We start from the raw sequence: 23,443 nt of genomic DNA on the forward strand, positions 1-23,443 counted from the left end.
AACATATATTAGCGACGAAATTTAATGATTTCGTCGCAAAAAATTATGTTAGCGGCGAAATTTTATATTTCGTCGCTAATAAAAAATTTTGCGACTAAAATTAAAATCGTCGCTAATGTTTCGTCGCTATTTTTATGATTTCTTGTAGTGTGAATGAAAACAAATGAAATCGAGTATGTACATTATTTTTTGAGTTTTAGTCTATTTATAGCTTTTTCTTCTATTTGACCGTTGTACTAACATGACACTTTCGGGCATTGGAAGCCTTCCGGGCGTTTGAATTTGTCGAGCTGAATTTACTCCGACAACGATCCACTAACGGATCTAGATGACTCCTTGCGATCCAAGCACCTAAAACCAATCAAAACGCCTGGATTTGGTTGATGTTGACTCCATCCTCATCCGTCTCAGCAATAGCTCGCGCTGACTTGGAATGGGTATTTGGGCGTTCGGAATGGATCTGAGTGCTCGAACTCCAAAGCCTCCGGAATGGATTCAAGCGCTTGGAATGATCAACCTCATGTTGATTATTTTCCTCCTTTATTCTCCCTTGGTCACCTTGGGCAGTCTTCCTCTCAGCTTCTCATTCCTCGAATGCAAGCTGATCTACTGTGTCCTTCTCGCTTCGTCGAAGTACTCTTTACAGCTCCTCGTACCTTGAATGCACTGAGCCTATCGGTTCCTTTCATGTGCCATCCTTTGGATGGCTCCTTGTGATATGGGCACTTAGAATCGATCCAAGCGGTGGATTTGGTTGACGTTGACTCCATTCTCATCCGTCTCAGCAATAGCTCGCACGGACTTGAAATGAGTATTCGGGCGCCCAGACTCCGGGGCCCTCGAAATGGATTCAAGCCCTTGAAATGATCAATCTCATGTTGATCAATTTCCTCCTCTATTCTACCTTGGTCACCTTGCCCAGTCTTCCTTTTAGCTTCTTATTCCTCGGATGTGAACTCCAGTGCGTCCTTCTCGTTCCGCCGAAGTACTCTTCCGCAACTCCTCGTACCTCGGATGCATCGAGATAGATGATTCCTTTCTATGTCATCATTCTCGCTCGCTTGCGTCTTCTGTCAAGGTTCGTCATTTGGATTATGTGTGACTTCTTAAATCCCTATACATTTAGATACACATATTAAATATAATCCGGAACTAATTTCAGACTTATTTGACTACATATTAAAACTCCACTTTGGAGTATTAACAATTTCATACATACATACATATATATATATATATATATATATATATATATATATATATATATATATATATATATATATATATATATATATATATATATATATATATATATATATATATATATATATATATATATATATATATATATATATATATATATATATATATATATATATATATATATATATATATATATATATATATATATATATATATATATATATATATATATATATATATATATATATATATATATATATATATATATAGAGTTTTTCTCTGCTGCGCGCCGCTTCGTCCGCTTCTCGTCCGCGACTGTCTACGTGGCTGAGAATAAAACCCTAAATGTCTACCGCGAAACAAAAATCCTCGAATCGCGATTTAAACCCACCATCGCCTCTCCCTCTCGTCGCCGCCATCACCCCCATCGCCGCCTCTCTGGCTCGTCGCCGCCATCGCTGCACCATCGCCTCTCCCTCTCGTCGCCGCCATCGCCGCCTCTCCCGCTCGTCTTCGCCATCGTCGCCTCTCTGGCTCGTCCCCCTGCCGCCATCGCTTCCGTCGCCACCGCCTTCATCCCCCGTGATCTCCGCCGACAGCCCACACGCCTGAGGTTAGGTTTCCCTAAACCCTAAGCTTTCAAAACTCCTATTTTTCTTACCCTAAATCGTGTCCGCCGCGACTCCCTCTGCGCGTCCGGCGCTCTGCTCGCCATCGCGTCCGGCGCGCTCTGCTCTGCTCGCCATCGCGTCTGGTCTGCTCTCCATCGCGAGTCTCGCCCGTCGTCGCTGATGCTCCGGTCAACGCTCAAGATCCCTCCAACTCCCTTATCTTTCTCCCCTAACAGCGGCGGCAGTGGCAGGTCCCGCTGGGTATTCCTAATACCCACCCCGAGTCCCACGGCAGCGCTGTCTCTCTTCTCCAAACCTTTGAAACCTTCTCTTCCCCACTCAGGTAAAATCCTCTTCAGCTTGTGGTGTTATAAGAAAATTGGTTCTTTTTTTTCGAAGCTTGTAGTGTGGACCGAGATCGCATTTCTATTCATCAAGTCGGTCCATTAATTCGAAAACCCTATTTGGCTTTCGATTTGACGAGGAAAGGATTGTCCATGTGTTGGGTTTAGGCCAATTTGTTTAGTCTGTCTTTGACAAAGGTGGTTGAGAAATCTCCTGGAGAGGAAGCTGAAATTAAATCAACTTCAATTGAAAGGAACACACCGTATTGTTCATTAAATCAGCTTCAATTGAAAGGAACACACCGTATTGTTCGGCAATCACCATTCAATGCTAAAGGCCTTCTCCAGGTAATGAAAAATACATTCACTGCTGTACTATTATGTAGACTATGAGCTTGATGGTAGCAACGGCCTAACAGTTGTATTATTGATACTCTTTGGTGCTCGATTGCACAATCATTGCTAAATCATTGATTGTTCTCATATCATGGTGAAATCATCATATTCTTCACTCACTATTGCTATTCTTTTGTGCACGATCATTGTTTTTTAATTTAATTTTCTATTACATGATGTCCAAAGCATAAAATTCTGTTTCTTGTCAGAAACTCCATTGCTCTTCTGCATAAAGTTGCTTGAATAGTTACATGACCCTGTTTTCATCTTTGAAGAATACCAAGGCTCATATTTTCTGAATCTCTATATAAATGTATAAATTAATTTCTTAAGTGATTTATTGCGTAATAGATGGTGGTCAAATGGGATGGACAGTTAGATCGGTTTGGAGTTTTGGTACAATCACTTCATTTTGGTTTCCAGCAATAGCCCTTCCATTCCTATTGTACGTATCCATTTCATTATCATGAAAATCCCTAAAATTACACATTCCCAAATTTTATGGAATAGTTGTTCCTTCATTTGGTTGCAAAATGAACTGGAGAGTTGTTGTTATCCCTATAATTATTACTTTCTCACTCTGGTTCAGTAATTATTATTCTTTCTCAATCCTTCTTAGCTAATCCTTGAATAAAGTCTAAGAATACTCATCCTTGTATGTTAAATTCTTCTTCCATGAACCAACAGGAGTATTTATCCCTATTATGTTCCTACTTTATTCCATCTCCTAAGAATAAGTATCATGTTCCTTACCAATTCCATTAGGGAAATTCTTTTTGTCAAAATTTTTGCTATATGCTTGATCATTAGTTAAATCATGGTGTGATTTCAATTACATACGTACCAAACACATTTTTATGCTATCTTGGTTATTATTATCATTTTTCCTTTGTGCAGATAGATGAAAATGTTAAAAGAGAGATAATTAACCATCGGTTGTTGAGGCATCCTAATATCATCAGATTCAGAGAGGTAAGTTTATATTTTAGATTATAATTTTCTTTCTTTTGGAGGAAATCTAACTCTTTATTAGTTTTCTCTGCTCCAAATATCCTCAGGTTATTTTAACCCCAACCCATCTGGCTATTGTTATGGAATATGCTTCTGGTGGAGAGCTTTTTGAACCATGTTAAAGCAAGAACAGCCTCGAGTGACTTCTTAGAAGCTCTGATCCATATGTTTGCAGCCTTGTAATAGGAAGCATCAAACATCTTATTCTGCTTAATGATCTGAATGCGGATTCCCTCTTATTGTTGTGATACTTTTATGCGACTGATAGAGCAAATCAGCACATAAAGATAAATAAATTTGCGGTGTTGAAGGTGCCACATTTCTCGGTTTAGTGCCTCATGTTCCATGAGTTGTTACTTGGGAGCACAGTACGTGAAGAGATGGATGTTGTCTACAAGTGGTTTACAGAGGCTATAGCTTGATGGGTCTCACACTTAAATAGGAGACATGGATAATAGCAGATAACTTATTCTTTGCAATGAATGATTTTGTTATATTGTTCTTGGAGTAATTGCAGTTGAGTGTGTACCTCTTATCGGTGGATTCTTCTTTTTAATTTTGTTGGTTTGGCCGTGTTTAATCGATACATGAGTTTGTGTAAATCTTTTGTTCACAAGTGAATGATTGTATTTTTTTTATAAATATTAAGAGTGTGCCTACAGGTCGAAGCAACTGTAGATTAAAGTACAGATTAATTTAGTTTTTTCTCTTATCGTTCATTATTTTTTTATTCTCTCTTCAGTAATTCAGTCGACTGGTACATTGAACTTTCGGCATAGAATATTTTTGAGTCGACTGACCTTTCAGTACAGTCGACTGGTATACAAAATCTTCAATACAGATCGTAAGTGACTCGACTGAATTGAAAATTCCAGTCGACTGATCGTTAAAAATTTCGGTACAGAATGTTTTTGACTCAACTGGAGTTTCAATCCAGTCGACTGAGATCGACGCAGTCGACTGACAGCTTCATCTCAGTCGACTGACTTAAATCCCGAGCCTGTTTAAAAATCGTGCGATTCCTCAAACCCTAACCTTAACCCGAGCCTATTTTTGGTACTTAGCACCCCATTTCCGGTACTTCACTTACCATTTTCGGTACTCTAGGGCCCATTATTGGTACTTAAAGGACCAATTTCGGTACTCAACCCATCAAGGTGAGTAATCAGTCCTTTTCGGTACTTTTCACCCAATTTTGGTATTTAGCACCCTATTTCCGGTACTTCACCCACCATTTTCGGTACTTCAGAGCTCATTTAAAGGACCAATTTCGGTACTCAACCCATCAAGGTGGGTAATTAGCTCTTTTCGATACTTTTCCACCCAATTTTGGTACTTAACACCCCATTTCTGGTATTTCACCCACCATTTTCGGTACTTCAGGGGTCATTTTCGGTACTTAAAGGATCAATTTCGGTACTCAATGCATCAAGGTGGGTAATCAGTCATTTTCGGTACTTAAAGGACTAATTTTGGTACTTAGCACCCCATTTCTGGTATTTCACCCACCATTTTCGGTACTTCAGAGCCCATTTAAAGGACCAATTTCGGTACTCAACCCATCAAGGTGGGTAATTAGCTCTTTTCGATACTTTTCCATCCAATTTTGGTACTTAACACCCCATTTCTGGTATTTCACCCACCATTTTCGGTACTTCAGGGTCCATTTTCGGTACTTAAAGGATCAATTTCGGTACTCAATCCATCAAGGTGGGTAATCAGTCCTTTTCGGTACTCAGCCCAAATGGGGTACTTAGCACCCCATATCCGGTACTTCACCCACCATTTTCGGTACTTCAGGGGTCATTTTCGGTACTTAAAGGATCAATTTCGGTACTCAACGCATCAAGGTGGGTAATCAGCCATTTTCGGTACTTAAAGGACCAATTTTGGTACATAGCACCCCATTTCTGGTACTTCACCCACCATTTTCGGTACTTCAGGGCCCATTTTCGATACTTAAAGGACCAATTTCGGTACTCAACCCATCAAGGTTGGTAATCAGCCCTTTTCAGTACTTTTCCACCCAATTTTGGTATTTAGCACCCCATTTCCGGTACTTCACCTACCATTTTTGGTACTTCATGGCCCATTTTCGGTACTTAAAGGACCAATTTCGGTACTCGACACATCAAGATGGGTAATCAGCCCTTTTTGATACTTTTTCATCCAATTTTGGTACTTAGCACCCCATTTTCGGTACTTCACCCATCATTTTCGGTACTTCAGGGCCCATTTTCGGTACTTAAAGGACCAATTTCGGTACTCAACGCATCAAGGTGGGTAATCAGTCCTTTTCGGTACTTTTCCACCCAATTTTGGTACTTAGCATCCCATTTTCGGTACTTCACCCACCATTTTCGGTACTTTATTTGTTTATTCTCTCTTCATTATATTGATGCTGAATAAATTGATTACTTTTCTGTTTGGAGACAACATACTTGGAACAAGGCAGGATTGTACTGTCACTCGTTACTATTTTTTTGAAGGCTGAAAATAATTAGAAACAGGTGTTTATAATTGAAGAACTATTTGCGATGCATCTATTTAGAATTGTATAACGACATTATAAGTATAATCTCATTGTTCTCATTTTAAATGGAAAGTATTTTGACATTCTAATAGTGGTTCTATCGGTACATCTTGAGCTGCAATGTTGTAGTTGAGTGTTTGCACTCTGGATCGATTGAAAATGGGTTCTTCGGATACAACTTCCATGGGATTGAATGACTCTTCGATGGTTTCACTGCTTTTTGTTGCTCAAAATCCCAATAAGCTTGGCATTAGATACAGCTCTAAGGCAGAAACGACATGGGGTGGTCGATCAAAGTTCCAACATTTTTTCAACCAGCTCATAGATGTCACCAAATTAGTTAGTGAACATACCCTTACAAGTTCATCAAGCCGTGACAACTTGGAGGTCAGAGTATTTGGCGGAATTCATATTTGGGGCATTCAGTTATTCTCTATAAGCACACAGCTAGCAGGCTAGATCCATTTATTCACACACATAGACTATGAACATGCATGTTGTTTACGAATGTAATCGAATTGCGATAGATGGTGACCATATGTACAATGTCCAGAACTGCATAGATTTCATTCCTGCTATTATTCATCACATTATCCATTATTCTCTTTGAGGTTAAATGAAAGGTTTTATCATCAAATACTTTTTACTGCATATTTAATAGCACAAGGGAGTTTTATTTGGGCAATGAGACACACGAATGCTAGCATTCAACCGCAGAAAATAGCTCGTCCAGTGCAGCATACAAAGGTAAAACAGCTTTGGGTGGATCTACTGTCCCCAGAAGTATGTCAGTAGTAGTAAGATAAGGGTCACCATAAAAGCGTGAATTAGCAGCCAGACGGGTCACAACCACGTTGCCTTCAAGTGAAACTCTAAGAAAAGCACCTACTTTACAGCAAAATTTAACACATTAACCATTGAATATGAAAATGTGCACAATACATTATCATATATGATTAATTTCCATTTGAACAAAATTAATTTCATACTCCTTGACTTGCCACCTTTATGTATGTATGAACAAAGGCAATAGCCATAACAATGAGCAAATTAAATAATTTTGATAGTACAAACATAGATATGAAAGGTAGAAAGTGCAATGAAAATTGAATAGTACAAGCAGGATATCAAAATCGTATATGAGAATTGATATGCAGTAAACATGTATTCTTGTATCTGAACCTTCGGCATTTATGGGGAACTGGGCATCCACACTTATTGGGTACTCTGTGACTTCAGTCATGGATGGAAATTGAATGTGTACACTGCTTGAACTCTCCATAAATGATCTTTTGCTACCAGAACACTGTCTTCTATGGTTGTTGAATCACTCCCTAGCATTGATCAAGCCACACATATGAAGAAAGAGTAGAGATTCTAATTTCCAAGATATATTTTCAAGTTCTTCAAGTGGATTATTCCCCATCAAATAGCTCTTATGAATTGGAACAAGTTATTAGGCATTCTAAACATCTAAGCAAGATCAAAATGTAGTCTCTATTGCTGTAGATCAACTGGGTAATGAATCGACAAAAAGATTGTCACTCTACAAATTGTGAACCTTCAAGGGGAAGCCCAATCCAACCAAATGTCAGGGCAAGATTGTTAGGCATGTCTACATGGGTCTCACTCTGCGACATAACAGGAGTCTCTTGGTCTCTTTAACAAGTCCTTTTATTGCTACAAGAAATTATGCAAAAAAAAAAAAAAAACATCAGAAATTGATCTCCAGAGAAGTTGTTGCTCCTTTGAATCATGAAATACTTTACTAATGTTACTCTTAGTGGAAATAATTCAAATGGTTATTTGAGATATAAACCTTTCCAAAACTTGAAACTCGAAAGCCAAGCAGCTATTGTAGCCGATTGAATCTCATTATAAATTTTAAGCAGTTACGATACATCAATAGTAGAACCAAATAAGAAATCCAAATGTATCATATTTATCATGATATACAGTTATTCCAACAGTATTGTTCAGGCTTCAAATCAACAACCACTGGGAATAAGAGTTTATTAGGAAAAACCATAAAATGCATATGGGAAACATTGAGTATATGCAGTGAGACAGAAGAAGATCAGTAGTATATAAACAGATAAAGAGAATTTTCCACCATTACAGATTGATCAGAAAAAAGTTAGTTAAATGATATAAAAATGATCATTTAATTGAATTGTTTGTGAAATTAAGTATAAAAAGTGAATGGTTTGAGCTGAAGTTGTTGCAGTTCACCTGAAGCCGGTGGCGATAGGCGATCAAGGGGAGACATGGTGGTGGTCAGCCAACGCAACGAGCTCCCGCTGCCACTCCTGCTCCATCCTCGCCACAAAGCTCTCCATCTCTCCCCGCCCTCTCAGCCGCCGATGAATAGAAAGCCAAATAGGGTTTTCAAATTAATGGACCGACTTGATGAATAGAAATGCGATCTTGGTCCACACTACAAGCTTCGAAAAAAAAGAACCAATTTTCGTGTAACACCGCAAGCCAAAGAGGATTTTACCTGGGTGGGGAAGAGAAGGTTTCAGAGGTTTGGAGAAGAGAGACAGCGCTGCCGTGGGACTCGGGGTGGGTATTAGCAAAACCCGGAGGGACCTGCCGCTGCCGCTGCCGCCGCCGTTGGGGGAGAAAGATAAGGGAGTTGGAGGGAACTTGAGCGTTGACCGGAGCAACGGCCTCGTGGTCTCCATGGACGGAGGGAGTCACGCAGCAGCGACAATGGGCGAGACTCGCGATGGAGAGCAGAGCGCCAGACGCGATGGCGAGCAGAGCAGAGCGGCGCGCCGGACGCGATGGCGAGCAGAGCGCAGGGAGTCGCGGCGGACGCGATTTAGGGTAAGAAAAGGAGGAGTTTAGGGAAACCTAACCTCAGGCGTGTGGGCTGTCGGCGGAGATCACGGGGGATGAAGGCGGTGGCGACGGAAGCGATGGCGGCAGGGGGACGAGCCAGAGAGGCGACGATGGCGAAGACGAGCGGGAGAGGCGGCGATGGCGGCGACGAGAGGGAGAGGCGATGGTGCAGCAATGGCGGCGACGAGCCAGAGAGGCGGCGATGGGGGTGATGGCGGCGACGAGAGGGAGAGGCGATGGTGGGTTTAAATCGCGATTCGAGGATTTTTGTTTCGCGGTAGACATTTAGGGTTTTATTCTCAGCCACGTAGACAGTCGCGGACGAGAAGCGGACGAAGCGGCGCGCAGCAGAGAAAAACTCTATATATATATATATATATATATAAGAATTTTGCTCTGCTGCGCGCCTCCCCGTCCGCTCTCGTCCGCGACATCTGACGTGGCTGGGATTTCTCGTTCGCTACTGTCCACGGTGGAAACGAAGCTAAAGCCCGCCCGACGCCAAAATCGCGCGGCCAATTCGAGCTTTCCAGTTCTCCCCGCCTTAATCCGAGCTTCCTCCCCGCCGTCTGCTCCACGCCGTCTTCTCCACGCCGATTCAGATTCCCAAAATCGCTTGCACGCTGCCGGCAATCGTCGCGATTTTGGGAAGAGAAATCCTGCTCGCGACGCACCCTGTTCCCAAAATCGCGAGGCCCAGACCCCTGCTCGCCCCGTCGCTCCTCTCGCCATCGCGCCCGCCGTCATAGACGACGCCTCGCTGTCTGCACTGCCCTTGTCTTCTTCCTTGTCAGCGTCTCTTCTCCGGCTTCTCTCGACGCCCTGTCGCCGGATCAGCAGCTTCGTGCGGCCTAACAGAGTTTTTAAACTTCCATATGCCCTTTAACTAGTAGGATTCGAGCGCATTCACTGGATTTTGTCGGCTATCTAAAAGATACTGGGTTCCGTATTGGTTTTCTCGTGAGCCGTCTGTGGATGCGCGCGTGCTGTTTTGTCTGTTTCGACAATGTTGCGTCGATTGATACTGCGTCTTCGGTACTGCCCCGAAAACCCTAGTTTGGGTCGCAGTCCTTCTAATGAAGATGATTGTTAAATAAAGAAGGAATTTTAAAGCGCTTCCTTGGCCTTGATTCAGTGGTGGCTTCGATCGATGGGTGGCGAGCAACCTTGAGAGGCATGATTTGTTGTTGCAACCGAATCTGTCGATGAGTGGTTCTTGCTCCTCTGATGCTTCCACAGATTCGTCTTGTAGGCAAGCCTCCTCAGGAAGGATTGGCAGAACAAGCTTGACAGGCAAAAGGAGACAGAGTAATCAAAAAACAATTAAGATTGTGTCTAAGGCGGAGAAGGATGTTCCTCCAGTAGAATTATTTCAGGGAAAGAGGAAGTGTGCTTGGGTGACGCCTACTACAGGTGATCTATTTTTGCTTACTTAGATATGTTCAATATGCTAACACCTTGGTTTTCTGTTGCTTATTTCATGAGATAATTTTTTTCACTTTTCAGTTAATACTGAGTAGCAACACTCCTAGAATTAAAATTATATTATCAGTTTTTTCATTACTGTGAATATTTTCCCTTTTTCTTAGGAGGATTGAAAACTTCTCGGCATTTCTGTCAAGCCAATTTGGTGTCAGAATCAGTTAATTTTATCTGGAATTTCAAAAGAAACACCTTGTAGAATAATAGAGTTTTTTCATGGCTAAGTATTTCAACACTGTACAACACTTTATGTTTGAAACTGAAGGCATTAGAATGTGTGCTAAGATACGGTAAGAAAGGCAAAAGGGCACTGGAGCAATGGGTCGTCTTTGTTTGACTTGGTTTTCTCCAAATGAATTATCGGTTCCCATGTAGTTCATCCTATTATTCATTCTTTAAAAAAATGCTACCTGCATTGTAGTTGGGAGATGGAAGAAACATTGTGTTGTCAATTTTTATTGGCAACTATGTTTCTAAAATTTGGTGTCCAACTTGGGTCTCAAAATTATTAATATTAAGTTAAACACTCTCATCAGACAGTGTAGCTTATCGAGTTTCCTTTTGTGATTAAGGATCCATCACTATAATTTCCTTGTAGCAGAAGTTTAATTTAGAATTGTTTAAAATCCAAAGAATTATTTGATGAGGGGTTCTATAGGGAACACATTGGGTTGTGCTTCTTACTTAAATGTGGTTTATCTACTTATCTCAACATCATTTTGATGCTTATTGGTTCACAAGGAACTTAACTCTTTATCTTGAATCTGAAATTTTTGTGAAGAACTTTGAAAGTGTGATAACAGACAACGATTTCTGTTTGAAGCAAAGATTTTATCATCATACACTAAATTAGTGAAGATGGATCTGGCTTTTTTTTTAATCTTTTGAGGTAAAAACTTATTGGTTACATTGCCATCAAACCCTACTTTGTTGAAAAATCCATATCATCCTTGTGAAGGTATCGTCACTGATCTGGGACCACCAATCTTTTTATTGAAAAGAATCACGCCTTAGGCGTGTGCTTTAATAGTATGAACCACACTTTAGGTGTTTGCTTTGATAGTGTGTTAAGAATGTCTTTGTAGATCACAACTAAAAAATATTGGTTCAATCAGTAAATTATGTTAAGAAATATCAGCTTGTAGATTGTCCAGAGTAGAGAATAAATTAAAAGGAAAGACACCTAATCAGAGGAAAATCTTATGGTTCGACAGTTCGTTTGTATCAGTTTATCTTTTTTTTTTGTTTGCCTTATGGTGGGCTTTGTTGTTGCAACTCAGTATCACAGTCCTTTTAAATGAAAGGTAAGTGGATGCTTCTATGAAAAAGACCAACCGCAGAATTTTTTTTCTCTGGTTCCAAATTGTATTTGTGTTAAGTAGCTGTTATTTATAATAGTTGATTACTTCCATTTTTATTAAATCCATTGGCATTTTGCACTTTATTTCACTTTCTCACAAAATCTGTTCGATTTGTGGGATCGCAATGGTGTCCAAAATAATTAGTGAATTCTTGTCCTGTATTATCTCCACATTTATTCTTTCATTTATTAAGGTTGTTTTTCATGTAAGCTTTAATCCTTGCTTGCTGTCATAATCTTTACTATCTATTGCTCAGCTGATACTATTTGTCAGTTATTTTGTAAAAGTTTATTTAATTTCTATGTCACACAAAGCTAAGTAGAGGCTCTTTTTTCTGCGTTACTACAGAATCGTGTTACGCCACTTTCCATGATGAAGAATGGGGAGTTCCTATTCATGATGATAAGTATGCAACAATAACCTGTTCTTTTCTCAGTTTTCTATGATCTAAACTTTGTTTTCCTATTTTCTCACTCAAGTTTAACATTTAGTTTTATGAACATTTTTTTTATTACTTCTAATGATTTTATGAGTTACTTTTAACTTGTATTTTTTTTGCATAACCGGTCCTATGGTACAAGATTATCCACATGTGGGGCTCAGTTGGAAGGAAAGGGCAGGCGGAGGACCTTCCTCAAGTCCCAGGCTCCGTCCCTGTCAGATCGAGATCACGGAGGTGGTGAGTCAGCGAGAGCTCTTCACGCCGTCCCCCTATTTGTCGATCCTCATCAGGAAGGCTGACAAGACTACCTTCAGACACTCAGTGCGTAATCAGTCGAAGGAGGGGAATCACAATCATAGAAGAGCGAAGCAATCATCAATCATAGATCTTTCTCTAGAAAGCAACTGCGAAGACAATTAGGGCGGGCAGGAAGGAGCTCAGATGAGTCGTTCAGTCAATATGATCTTCGTCGGGTTTCTAGAAAAGAAAAAGAAAGAGCGCGAGCCCGCCAACCGCTGAGTTCCAGGAGCCGACCTGAGTTCTATCTATTATAATATAAGTTGCGTTGGCCCGGCCCAGCTCTAACGGAACTCAACTCTAACTCTAAAGGACCTAGCACCGTGGGACTATGAGTTGCGCTCCCATTCTTCAGCTACAGTAGACCCCCAGGCAGAGATCAACCAGACAAGTGGATAGCGGCAGAGAAGGCAGAGGATAATACGAGGGGCTAATTGATTGGAAACTCTATCATGGAATAAGAACATTTGACTATAATTGACCATAGAGGTATGAAAGGGGGAATATACCGCTTTACTAATTGACGACACTGATTGCCTAAAATCAATATAAATCCGGAAGAATGATATATTCCTATTATGTCTGGCTTTAAGATAATATAGATGTACGAATTACTCGCACAAGGTTTGATATTTGACCTGCTGAAGGCTAATAAAGAATGCCAAAGATGTTGAATTGCAGATTACTTATTTTCTATATTACATAAGAACACGGCTTATACGGACTAGGAAGGGACAAGATAAGATGAAACCAAACAACTGTCGTGAAAATGGTAGAAGATCTTAGAATTTATATTTATTTTAGGGGTAGAGTGAGTATACTTTGCGAACTGGCTCGACGCAGAGAGAGATTGATCAATATGCATATCGAGCCTAAAAGAAATAGAAATAGATAAAGGGACTAATAATGCTTATACTATATATGGGCTCACCTACAGGGAATTTACTATATTTTTGGCGACGCAAATCAAATACACTATACAAGATTTTACTCTTATAGTACGCTCATAGTCAAATACAGCCGTCATCGTATAGCTTAAGTTAAGTAATTTACTCAGTATGATTTAAGTAAAGGATTCAAGGAAGACTATACATAAAGAGTTTCCGCACCATCTTATCGATTGAAGACGGCGCCACATCGCCCGACTCAGCAACCGTCGCTGTCGGATCCCTGTACACTTCCTACAATGGGTTCATTTGTTTCCGGATTGAAATGCAATTTACGCGGTAAAGAATAATGAGTCTTCTTTTTCCCCTCAATCTCCAATCTCGGGTTGAAACTAAAGTATACCCAAGTTCTAGATATCCGCGCCTACTCCCTTCAAGTTATGATTATGAAAGGGGGAGACCAAGAGACTGAAACGAAAGTGCGTGATAGCTGACTATTTCAATTCTGGGACCATTTCACTATTGAGTTATTGATCTACTCGTAATTGAACGAATTATTATTATTGATCTTACTGGTTCCAATGGACATGGAAGGAGACCAAAGAGAGTGAAAGGGCGGACTTACCAATTGTATTAGGAGACGTCATTCAATTCAGGGTCCTCCCGTGGTCTCAGTCCGATGAGACACCAATGGGCGGCATCAATGACCATCACTGGATCAGTTGAAAGATCCGATTCCAAGGTGAAAGTAAACTAAGTGACAAGCCTGCAAACCTATGAATAGCGACAATATCCGATTAGGGGAAAGGTGTCCATAGCTCCGTCCAAAAATAGCCTTTGGTTCCACAACTAATCATTCTCTTCCTACATACTACTGAGTAAGCACCCGATTCAGCAAAGTCAGATTCTTACAACTCGGCCAGTCGCTCAAAATCACATTAGGAAGAGGAAAAGATCTTAGGAGTGAAAGTGATCTTTTGCTTGTTGTATTTCCGGATAAAAGAAAGAGAACTTGAATGAGGGTAAGCAAGACGGCGGCTCATGTATTTTCGATTGAACTCTTCAACTGAACTGTTAGCTTTTTAATGCGGGTCTCCTACGTCACTATCGTTCGTCCAGTTATCACTCGCTCCTTACTTTATTTCGAACCCTCCAACTATTATATGAATTTAGGCCCGGCACTTGATTTCTACACGTCGAATACTTTGCACTCGGCCCGCTCCGTGGGCTTATCAGTCGAGCCCACTTAGCTACCTCACTCGTCCCTTCCATTCACGACTATGGAAAGCAATGCCTTATATATAGAATCGTCCCGAACTCTTTCTTTCCTTCTCCTTACCAGTTCGCTAATCACTTGTGTAATCCCTTGCTTGTGTAATCTAATCTCTTTGTTAAGGCCAGGACTCTTCCTTTCAGTTCTCTTCCGTCGGTCCAGTGTCAACTGCTCTGGTGAGCATGGCATATCCGCTGGTATTTTATCTGCTGTGGGCGTTCTTTGCCTTGGATCTCTTGCTCGTTGGAGCTGCTTTTATACACAATGCTCCCGAGTGTGCGCCTAACATTATACATTCGCTTGGGGGCCTCATATTTCTTTAACACTGAAAACGTCGTGCAGATGCCCACGGAGCGGTGCCGTAGGCTGGCTGGTAAAAGAACCGGGAAGGAGAATGCACTATACATAACTTCCGCAATTCAAAACTACGAAAGATCTTATGACATGGTCCAGTTATTAGCCCTCACGAAAGCAATCAATAGCTCTTTTCTTTGGTTCACTCGGCATATCGTCGAAAGCAAAGTAGTACGCTCAAGTCATTCTCTTCTTGATATGGGAAGTCCGCCTTTTAGGCGCCTTAGGAGCCTCTTTGATGAGGCCAGTCTTAGTTATTGCAGTAGGAATGCCCCGTCGTTATCACATATAAATTAGGGAAGTCAGGTAAACGAAGATGGACCTCTCCCTTCTAAGTATTTCTTCGCACTTTCGTCCCTCGAATACGGATATTTTGCACTCGGACCTCCCCCTAAATTACGGCGAGCCCTTTCGTCCCTCTCCCTTAAATGCATTCTCTCGTAAGAAGTACGCTTGAGATGAACTTCACTTATTACAGGAGAAGCGCACTAATTACATTGGACAAATTCTCTCTACTAATAGTTCTTATTACTCGTTTTGTCTTAAATGAAGATTCTAGATTCTATAGTTCGAGTTGCAGTTAGAGTTGATAGTCGGTCTTAAGCACATGTGTTAAGCTAAATAGATCTTATGAAGCGAATGAAGCGAACTCACGAAAAATGAAATCTGATATCGGAAGCGAACTCAAGCCAACTCACGAAAAACAGAAGACTTCAATTCAGATTCTAGAGTTCGGGACTAAGAAGGACGCTTCAGATGAACTGAACTTATGATGCATGTGTTAAGCTAAACACATCTTATTCTCTTTTCACTTCACATTGAACTCAACTTCAATCTCAGAATGAAATTATATCTGATGTTGATTTTTAAAAACAACACCACAACCTAAATACCAACGTCGTTGTGGTATTGATTTTTAAAATCCAACACACAGTGGTATTAATGTTTCAAAATCAACATTGTGACTTAAATACCAAGATAGTTGTGGTGTTAATTATTAAAAATAGTATAGAAAATTATGTTTGGACTCCAAAGCACTATAAAAACCCATAAAAGTTAGAATGAGTGAAATCAGAATTTTTTTCCATTGATGGATTTGAATTTTTAAAAATTTAGCATACATGTAATGGAATAGAGTAGTGCAGTAAAGCCCCCGAGGTATAACTGAGTTGGTTATGACGCAGTAGACTTGTAAACGAGGGCAAAGGTTCGAATCCTGGTGAAACCAGACAATACCCTCCTACGTCATGACTAACTGCAATTTCTCGATTTACCTCCTCATAAATTGTCGTGGGGCCGCTAAGTGACGGATTCCACCTTATGTACAGAAGTAGTAATGTGTTTATAGTGGTCATGTTTGGTTCTGATATCTTTACAATAAGTTATGTGTATATGTCAATTACTTTAAAATCATAACATATAAAAATCTTTTAATCACTACTGTTAATAACAAACTGATATCTCTAGGTACGTATAAACTTCAGGGCACTTTAAAAACTTGTAGAACTTAGAATAAATCTAATCGGAACTCTTTATGTGAATCAATGAGTAATGTCTAGTTCTGATATCTTTATGATAAGTTATGTGTATGTGTCAATTGTTTTAAAATCATAAATTATAAAAATCTTTTGATCACTATTGTGTTGATATTTCTGAGTATATATAGACTTTGGGGTACTTCAAAAACTTATAGCACTTAGAATGAGACTAATCGAAACTCGTTAGGTCAATCAATGAGTTTTGACTGAAACTCATTGATGGACCTAAAAAATTTAAATTTTTGAAAAGTTGACATGTAATGGAAGAGGATAATACAGTGAAAGTATTTATAGTATCCATGCATGATTCTGACATCCCTAAGATTAATCCTTTGATTATGGTATATCCTACAAAACATCTATATTATTATTATTATTTAGTTGATGCCAATTGTCGCAGAGATTTTTAGTCATGCCTAACAGAGATGCAGTAGGAAAATAAGTTATCAATTTTCAAATTTATCCAAAAGTTTCATTTCCAATTCATACCTAAACTTTTTAACTTCTACACTTCTATCCAACCTTCCATATGTCATGTTTGATTTTGGTATTTATAGATTCCCTTGGAATGATTCCAAATATATTTTTTTCTTAAAAAAACTTAAATTATTATAGTACCAAACTTTTTTATTTTTAGTTTTCTTTTATTGTCATTGTGTTTCAAGTAAAAAATAGGTATTGTTCCTAAGGGACAAATCTCATTTTGATATGAGATTATATAGATGGAAATTGAAATTTCCTTATTAAAAATTATATGAAAATTGAAATAAATAAATAAATTGTTTCTGCCTTTTATTCTGTAAACATTGCTTTACGTTTTTTTCAAGTCAGTTATAAATTGATATATATTCTGAAGATATAGTTCGATTTTTCAACTCGTCGAACAATGAATCTAGAAGGGCTTTACATTTACATGACTCAGTAAATTATTTTTTGACATTCAATGGTGCAACGGTAGGACATTCGGATTGTGCAGCCCCTTGATCCCCAGCTACGGCATATTTGCAAGAATTTTCTTCCAAATAGGGAACACAATATCAAAGGATGTTGGCCTGTTGGGCATACCTCGATCATACCTCGCTTGCTTTTGCAAAAAAGTTGAGTCGATTGGCTCTGTCTGTACCACCATATGGGGAATTGATTATTATTGCTTTAATTCACAATCTATTGCGCAGGCATCCATCAATTAATTTTTTAGTTCATCACGTATCTCTCTTGAGGTCCCTCTCAAGAATTTTATGCTGTCGTCAGCATTGTCAGTAGTCAGATCGATACGTGCAAGTATCTGTTTTAGTTTAATTATAACTTCTTATGTTCTATCCTAGATATCACAAACCATTAATCCTTTTCATATAAAATTTATCATTGTATGATTGTTTTGTAAGCTTTTGCTTCTTCTCTATGCTTTTGTGATTCATATTATACTTTTTTCTTTATTTAGTCACTAGTATGGAAAATACCGGCTCTATTGAGTATTCAAGGGATCCAGCTGCGAGCAAGAAACTTGGCACAGATCCATTTGACGATAACCAAAGTGATCCTGCAAAGTCAAATGCCATGAGTAAGTTCTATTAAGTTCTATCTTGAATCATAACTAATACAGGATTATCAGTCTCATGGATCTGTTGTTTTGCTGCAGGAAGTTCATTATGGGAAATTGAAACCCTCCGACATCACTACTCTCTAGCAATCTCCAGGTAGTCGACATTTATTTTTTAAAATTTTATTGCATTTTGTTTTAATGATCTTAATTCCATTGTCAGATTTGTGGCTTCACTTGAAAATGATCTTACGGTTAGAGCCAAAACATCTGAAGTCACTGTTGCAGATTTTGCTTCTGGATCTTATGCCACAGTTTTTAGAGATGAGGTCAGTTTCAATCCAAGTCATTTCTTGCTTTTCTCATATATGACTTCATTTCTTGTGTGAGGTATTTTCCAGGAATTAACCATGATTATTGTTTGTCCACCATATGATGAATCCTTTGATATAATTTCGAATGAAGCATCATTGTTTTAATACCTTTGAATGATGTCCCTTTGGAATAACTAATAGTGAATGCTAAGCTGGACGCCAAGTTAATAAATTCATCATGGAACTTAGTTGGCACCAATCCTTATCTTTTTTCATCATGGAGCTTAGCATACAATCACAAGTAACTTCATTTGGATCCTATTTACAGGAAGAAACTTTAGCATACAATCAAGCAAAATGAAGACCATCCAATTTACATTCATTGCCAATTCGCTGCAAGCATAGCAAAAAGCAGCCTTGCAACCCCCCCAATAACAAAAAATAGTTCAAACTCTACCGAAAGAACAAAAGCATCAAAGTCACTAGTCTACTTGATCAAGGCATATAACATCTAAAATTTTCATGTCCAAAGTAGCAATGGCATCCAAAACTCTATTATTTGTTACTGGTCGGGCGCCGGTCTCCATAAACATGTCTACTGCTTCTTTAAGTCTTTCATCTCTAATTTTCGTAAAATCTTTTGAATTATAATCCTTCGGATAGTCTTCTGTGTAAATAAAATACAGATATGATTCAAATGAAGATGCATTTGAATTAGGATTCCTTAACATCAAACAATCTGCTGCCAACACCTTTCCACCAGCAGCCACAACAAGTTCCCGAATAGACTGTTCAGATGATTGATCGAAGTGTTCACTTATATAAAAGCATAAACCTACAAATAAGTTTTTTGCCTGCCATAAAAATGCCAAACATTTAGCATGTTATGCACACTACAAATTCTTGATCATGCAATAATTGAGTTAAACATCATTGGGCATCCAAGTGAGAAGCACGAACCTTGTCGATTATATTATGCCTTCTTTGCTTGGGTCCATCTACAAAACCTTTTTCATCCAACCTGACTTCAAATGGCTCTTCCTCGACGAGATGTCCCGACTCCAAGCTAACCTTAACCCCTGCATCAGATTTTTATTTTTATTTTTCCCGACTCCAAGCTAACCTAAAAGCCAAGACAAATGGGAAGAACAAATTGATATAAAAAAAACCCTTTCTCTTTGTTGGAACTTACACTTGGTTGTGAGAATCCATTTCCAACTCAAAACAGCCAATAGGAAATCACATGTTCTTCTGCAAGCACCACACTCACTAGTTGAAACAATGACATGTGTTACCTCAGGAGTCCATCTTTCAGTCACCTTTCCACCAATTAAACTAGCCAATTCAACAAGGAGGTTCTGTAAATTGATCCAGAAAGACAAATACAGTCACATTGAGTATACTTCAATGTTTGTACTTCTTGCAATTTATGATCAAAGATTCAAAATGCACGACAGTTAAATTGCTTTCAAATCACCTTTTCTGAATCCATGAGATCAGAGCCCATGAAAATCATTGCAGTAGCACACTTGTTACTTGGATCATCTTTTAGCTTCCCCAAAGGTATAGAAGATTCTCTATCAAGGGAAAATATCGTAACATTAGAGATATCCAACATACTAAAATTGATTAGTAAACAGATTTATAAATAATGCAAAGAGAAAGAGTACACACATCTTAATAGATTGGAGATGTGTACCGTTGTTCTTCTTCCCATAATCATCATCACATGGTAATTTTTCAGAATAGTGAGAAGGGCACAACATATGAAAATTTCTCTGTTATCATGCGTGTGACAATCATGCTAGTCAACCAAAAAGAAACCAACGAGATATGGGGGAAAATGAAGAAAAAAGAGCCATGCAAGAAACTTACATAATCCCATCGACAATCTGGGATCTGAACTGCACAAGTGACATGATAAGTCTTAAGGCAGTTGTCATCATAACAACCAAGAGCAGCACCTTTCAGTCCACATTTGCTGCATTTTAACTTTGATGCTCGCTTTAGTTCTAACTCAAAATTTTTCACAATTCCCCCAGAAAAATACACTTGGGGAGCCCTAAGTAAATACACAATCACAAAACAGAAAAAGGATCACTAAGGACGAAACATAAACCATCTAAAGTCGAGATGATATGAAGGAATTGCTAAAAGCTCAAAAATAAACAATAGATATGGATTTAACCAGCAATGTAACAAACTGTGCAAAGAATGTGGCATGGTAGAAAAGAAATCATCGTACGCAATTACTTTGAAATCTCATAATCTGAAACATCTGTCCAACAAATAACTTACCATACAACACACTTTAAATGAACGTATATTCCATCAGACTGGTTTGCTTCCTCCACTGGGATGAGTTTTTCATCACTGTAGCAACACATAGGTCCAGAAGCCTGCAATTGTCAATTTGTAAAGAAAATATTGTTTCTCAAAGGATCAGATTAACACCATGACTTAACTAAAATTTAAACTCAGTACAAGGTGAATGGACAATACTTCACATATACATCACCTCCGTAATTCGGGAAGAATGGCAAAATGCACATTCATCACCAAAAAAAAATCTATCACTACGATAATCTGGACTCGCATTATTCCAGGTATTTGCATTCTTCGTCTTCTTTGCTTTCTTGAAATTCTTGAGTCGAGAAGCAGCATTTTTCATTCGAGAAGATGCTTTGAGATTCTATAACATGGAAGAATGTTTGTTCTCAGAATTTATTCTTAACAAGTTATTAATATGCAGTAAGCAAAGTCATCGTATGAATTGAATATCCAGCAATTTAAGTTAGAGCAAATCACTACCACAAGGTATAGGTTCACATATCCTAACTTGGAAAAGAGAGGAAAAAAACCAGATCATGCCCTTCCCAGTAAAAATCTAGTAAGTTGTAGGATCAAAATTGATTCATAAGTTTTCTATCTTTTCATGAAAGAAGAAACAATGTGTTTATGTGAAGTGAACTTTGTTTGGCTCTAGTTATTTAATTTAGGATACCGTACAATTTCACCAACTATCGTTTAGAATATGCTATATTATGAATAGTTTTAGAGAGACAACATAATCAGGATTCCACGTATTATAAACTATGGTTAATAAGAAGCTTCCAACAAGTCATGGATTATTCTAAAGGAGATGCCGATACAATCTCTCATATGAAGAATCAGTTAACGGTCACTCATAATATCAAATTTGATCATGCATTTTGCACTTGCACTCCTTACACACAGGTTCAAATTTACCAGATGGGCAGGGAGGTTAACATAAATCTACTATAAATGCACAGAAAAGCAAGTATCGATTTGATTGACTCTGAGACTATGCAACCAATAGAACTTCTGGAAGACAACCATGTTAATCATAAAGAGGTGCAAACAAACAGCAACTTACTTGTTCAGAATAACTATCATGTTTGTGCAATTTAGAATCAGTATTTTCACCAAATGAAGGGCAACAGCTGGAGCTGGACTCCTTCAGGTTCAAATGTTCTTTTATGCAGGACACTTCTTCAGAATTCGTGCCTCCATTTGGCATTGCTTCATAGTTTCCTTCATCTACTCTTCTTTTTGAAGTCCTGTAATTGGCAGATGGAAAACCATGTGAGCCTGAATGGCTTGGTTTATCTTGTGCGCTATGTACTCCTGATGGTTCATCTCCTCCAAGTGAAATTTTTTTTGAGAAGAGTGAATCGCTTGGTTTATCTTGTTCATTATGTAGTCCTGGTGGTTCATCTCCTTCAATTGAAACTTTTTTGGAGAAGGGTGAATGGCTTGGTTTATCTTGTACATTATGTACTCCTGATGGTTTATCACCTGCAAGTGAAAATTCATTAGTGTGTGTTGCAGCTACAGACATCACAAGCTAGGACGCTTCATTCAAAGTTGAGAATTTGGCATACCAGGCACATTTTTAGGTGATGACCTCTGTTGAATAACGCTGCCAATAGCAGCATCCATCTCTTGAAAAAGGCTCACCATCCTTTCTGCATGTAAAGCATGCCTGGTGTCTGCAAACACTTAGATGAAACACACGCGAAACGATTTATGACTTCAGAACTGTGTGCAAAAGTTGCCAAGTATATCAAATTCATACCTTCGTTTCGAAAAGGGTTTTGACAAGAAAGGCAAACAGAACGTTCACTGGCTAAAGGAGTACTAATACAGTCGCTGAACACGCTCAGGGCAATGCCTTTGTATTAGTATTATCATGTATTATCTATCATCAGATTTGGAATTACACACATACCTGCAAACTATGTGATCACAGGGTAATATTTTTGGTATTCTAAACAAACCATTGCTGCAAGAAAACAAACGACGATAAGACTTTTTATTTCATTCTAAATAAACTCTGCCAATAACGGAGATAACTTTCTAGGTAGGTGGAGCTTTTATCTCAAGTGAAAAGAAAACTATATATTCTTATCACTGAAACTAAAGAATTGAAGCCTCAGAATGACTGAATAACATTACCATATGGAGCATTTCAGCTCCTTCTCTAATTCGATAAGATATTTAAGAAATGGACTCCATATTTGGGATATCTCTTCCGGATCAATCATCTCTGTAACACTACTAAAAGAAGGAAACATTAAAAGAGAAATCCACGTGAGTTCTTCTTCCATTTTACATATACGTAGCCTCCATTGTTGAGTTGAAAGTATACACAATAGAATTACCTCCTTATCAAGTGGCTTGTAGCTATAAAAAGGTTGGTCTTTGTGTGCGTCGCCTGAAAACGTAGAGATATTACGACGAATGGGGAGAAGATGAACAAAATAACAGTATAAGGTAGGAGTCCCTCCTACTATATATGATTTCTTTTTTCTAAGAAAAGAAGTAGCACTGAGGAAGAAATGCATAGACGTAAATATAATTAAGAAGAGAAATTCAGCCTCACTGCTGCCGGAGGTAGGAAGTTGGAACAAAGCGGCTGCAGCTAATCTGTGAGGCTGCGGCGGACGCCGGCGATGGGAAGCAGGGAAACTGCGAAAGTGGAGAAGG

General features: G+C 38.9%; 2 protein-coding genes across 2 annotated transcripts in view; both read right to left on the bottom strand.

Annotated features, from left to right (window-relative positions):
• The window catches only part of LOC141837121 (BRCA1-associated RING domain protein 1-like), a 4,925-nt gene extending 3,007 nt beyond the window's left edge, over nucleotides 1-1,918 (bottom strand). Inside the window, exon 1 of the mRNA XM_074724579.1 lies at nucleotides 1,865-1,918. Coding sequence (XP_074580680.1) covers nucleotides 1,865-1,918 — 54 coding nt within the window. The remainder of the gene's footprint in view (nucleotides 1-1,864) is intronic.
• Nucleotides 1,919-18,915: 16,997 nt separating this feature from the next.
• Nucleotides 18,916-23,001, bottom strand: LOC141839782 (BRCA1-associated RING domain protein 1-like). The gene is made up of 13 exons (XM_074727608.1): nucleotides 22,913-23,001; nucleotides 22,686-22,739; nucleotides 22,533-22,606; nucleotides 22,339-22,446; nucleotides 21,831-22,252; nucleotides 20,952-21,125; nucleotides 20,732-20,832; nucleotides 20,309-20,495; nucleotides 20,108-20,211; nucleotides 19,911-20,010; nucleotides 19,626-19,791; nucleotides 19,394-19,512; nucleotides 18,916-19,287 (listed from the first exon to the last, which is right to left on the bottom strand). The coding sequence occupies exons 1-13, from the start codon at nucleotides 22,999-23,001 to the stop codon at nucleotides 18,916-18,918; spliced, it is 2,070 nt and encodes a 689-aa protein (XP_074583709.1).
• Between the last annotated feature and the right edge of the window lie 442 nt (nucleotides 23,002-23,443).

Source organism: Curcuma longa, chromosome 11 (genome assembly GCF_044706935.1).
Source record: "Curcuma longa cultivar G26 ecotype Majalengka, Jawa Barat chromosome 11, ITB_CL_G26_1.1, whole genome shotgun sequence".
Classification (NCBI taxonomy): domain Eukaryota; kingdom Viridiplantae; phylum Streptophyta; class Magnoliopsida; order Zingiberales; family Zingiberaceae; genus Curcuma; species Curcuma longa.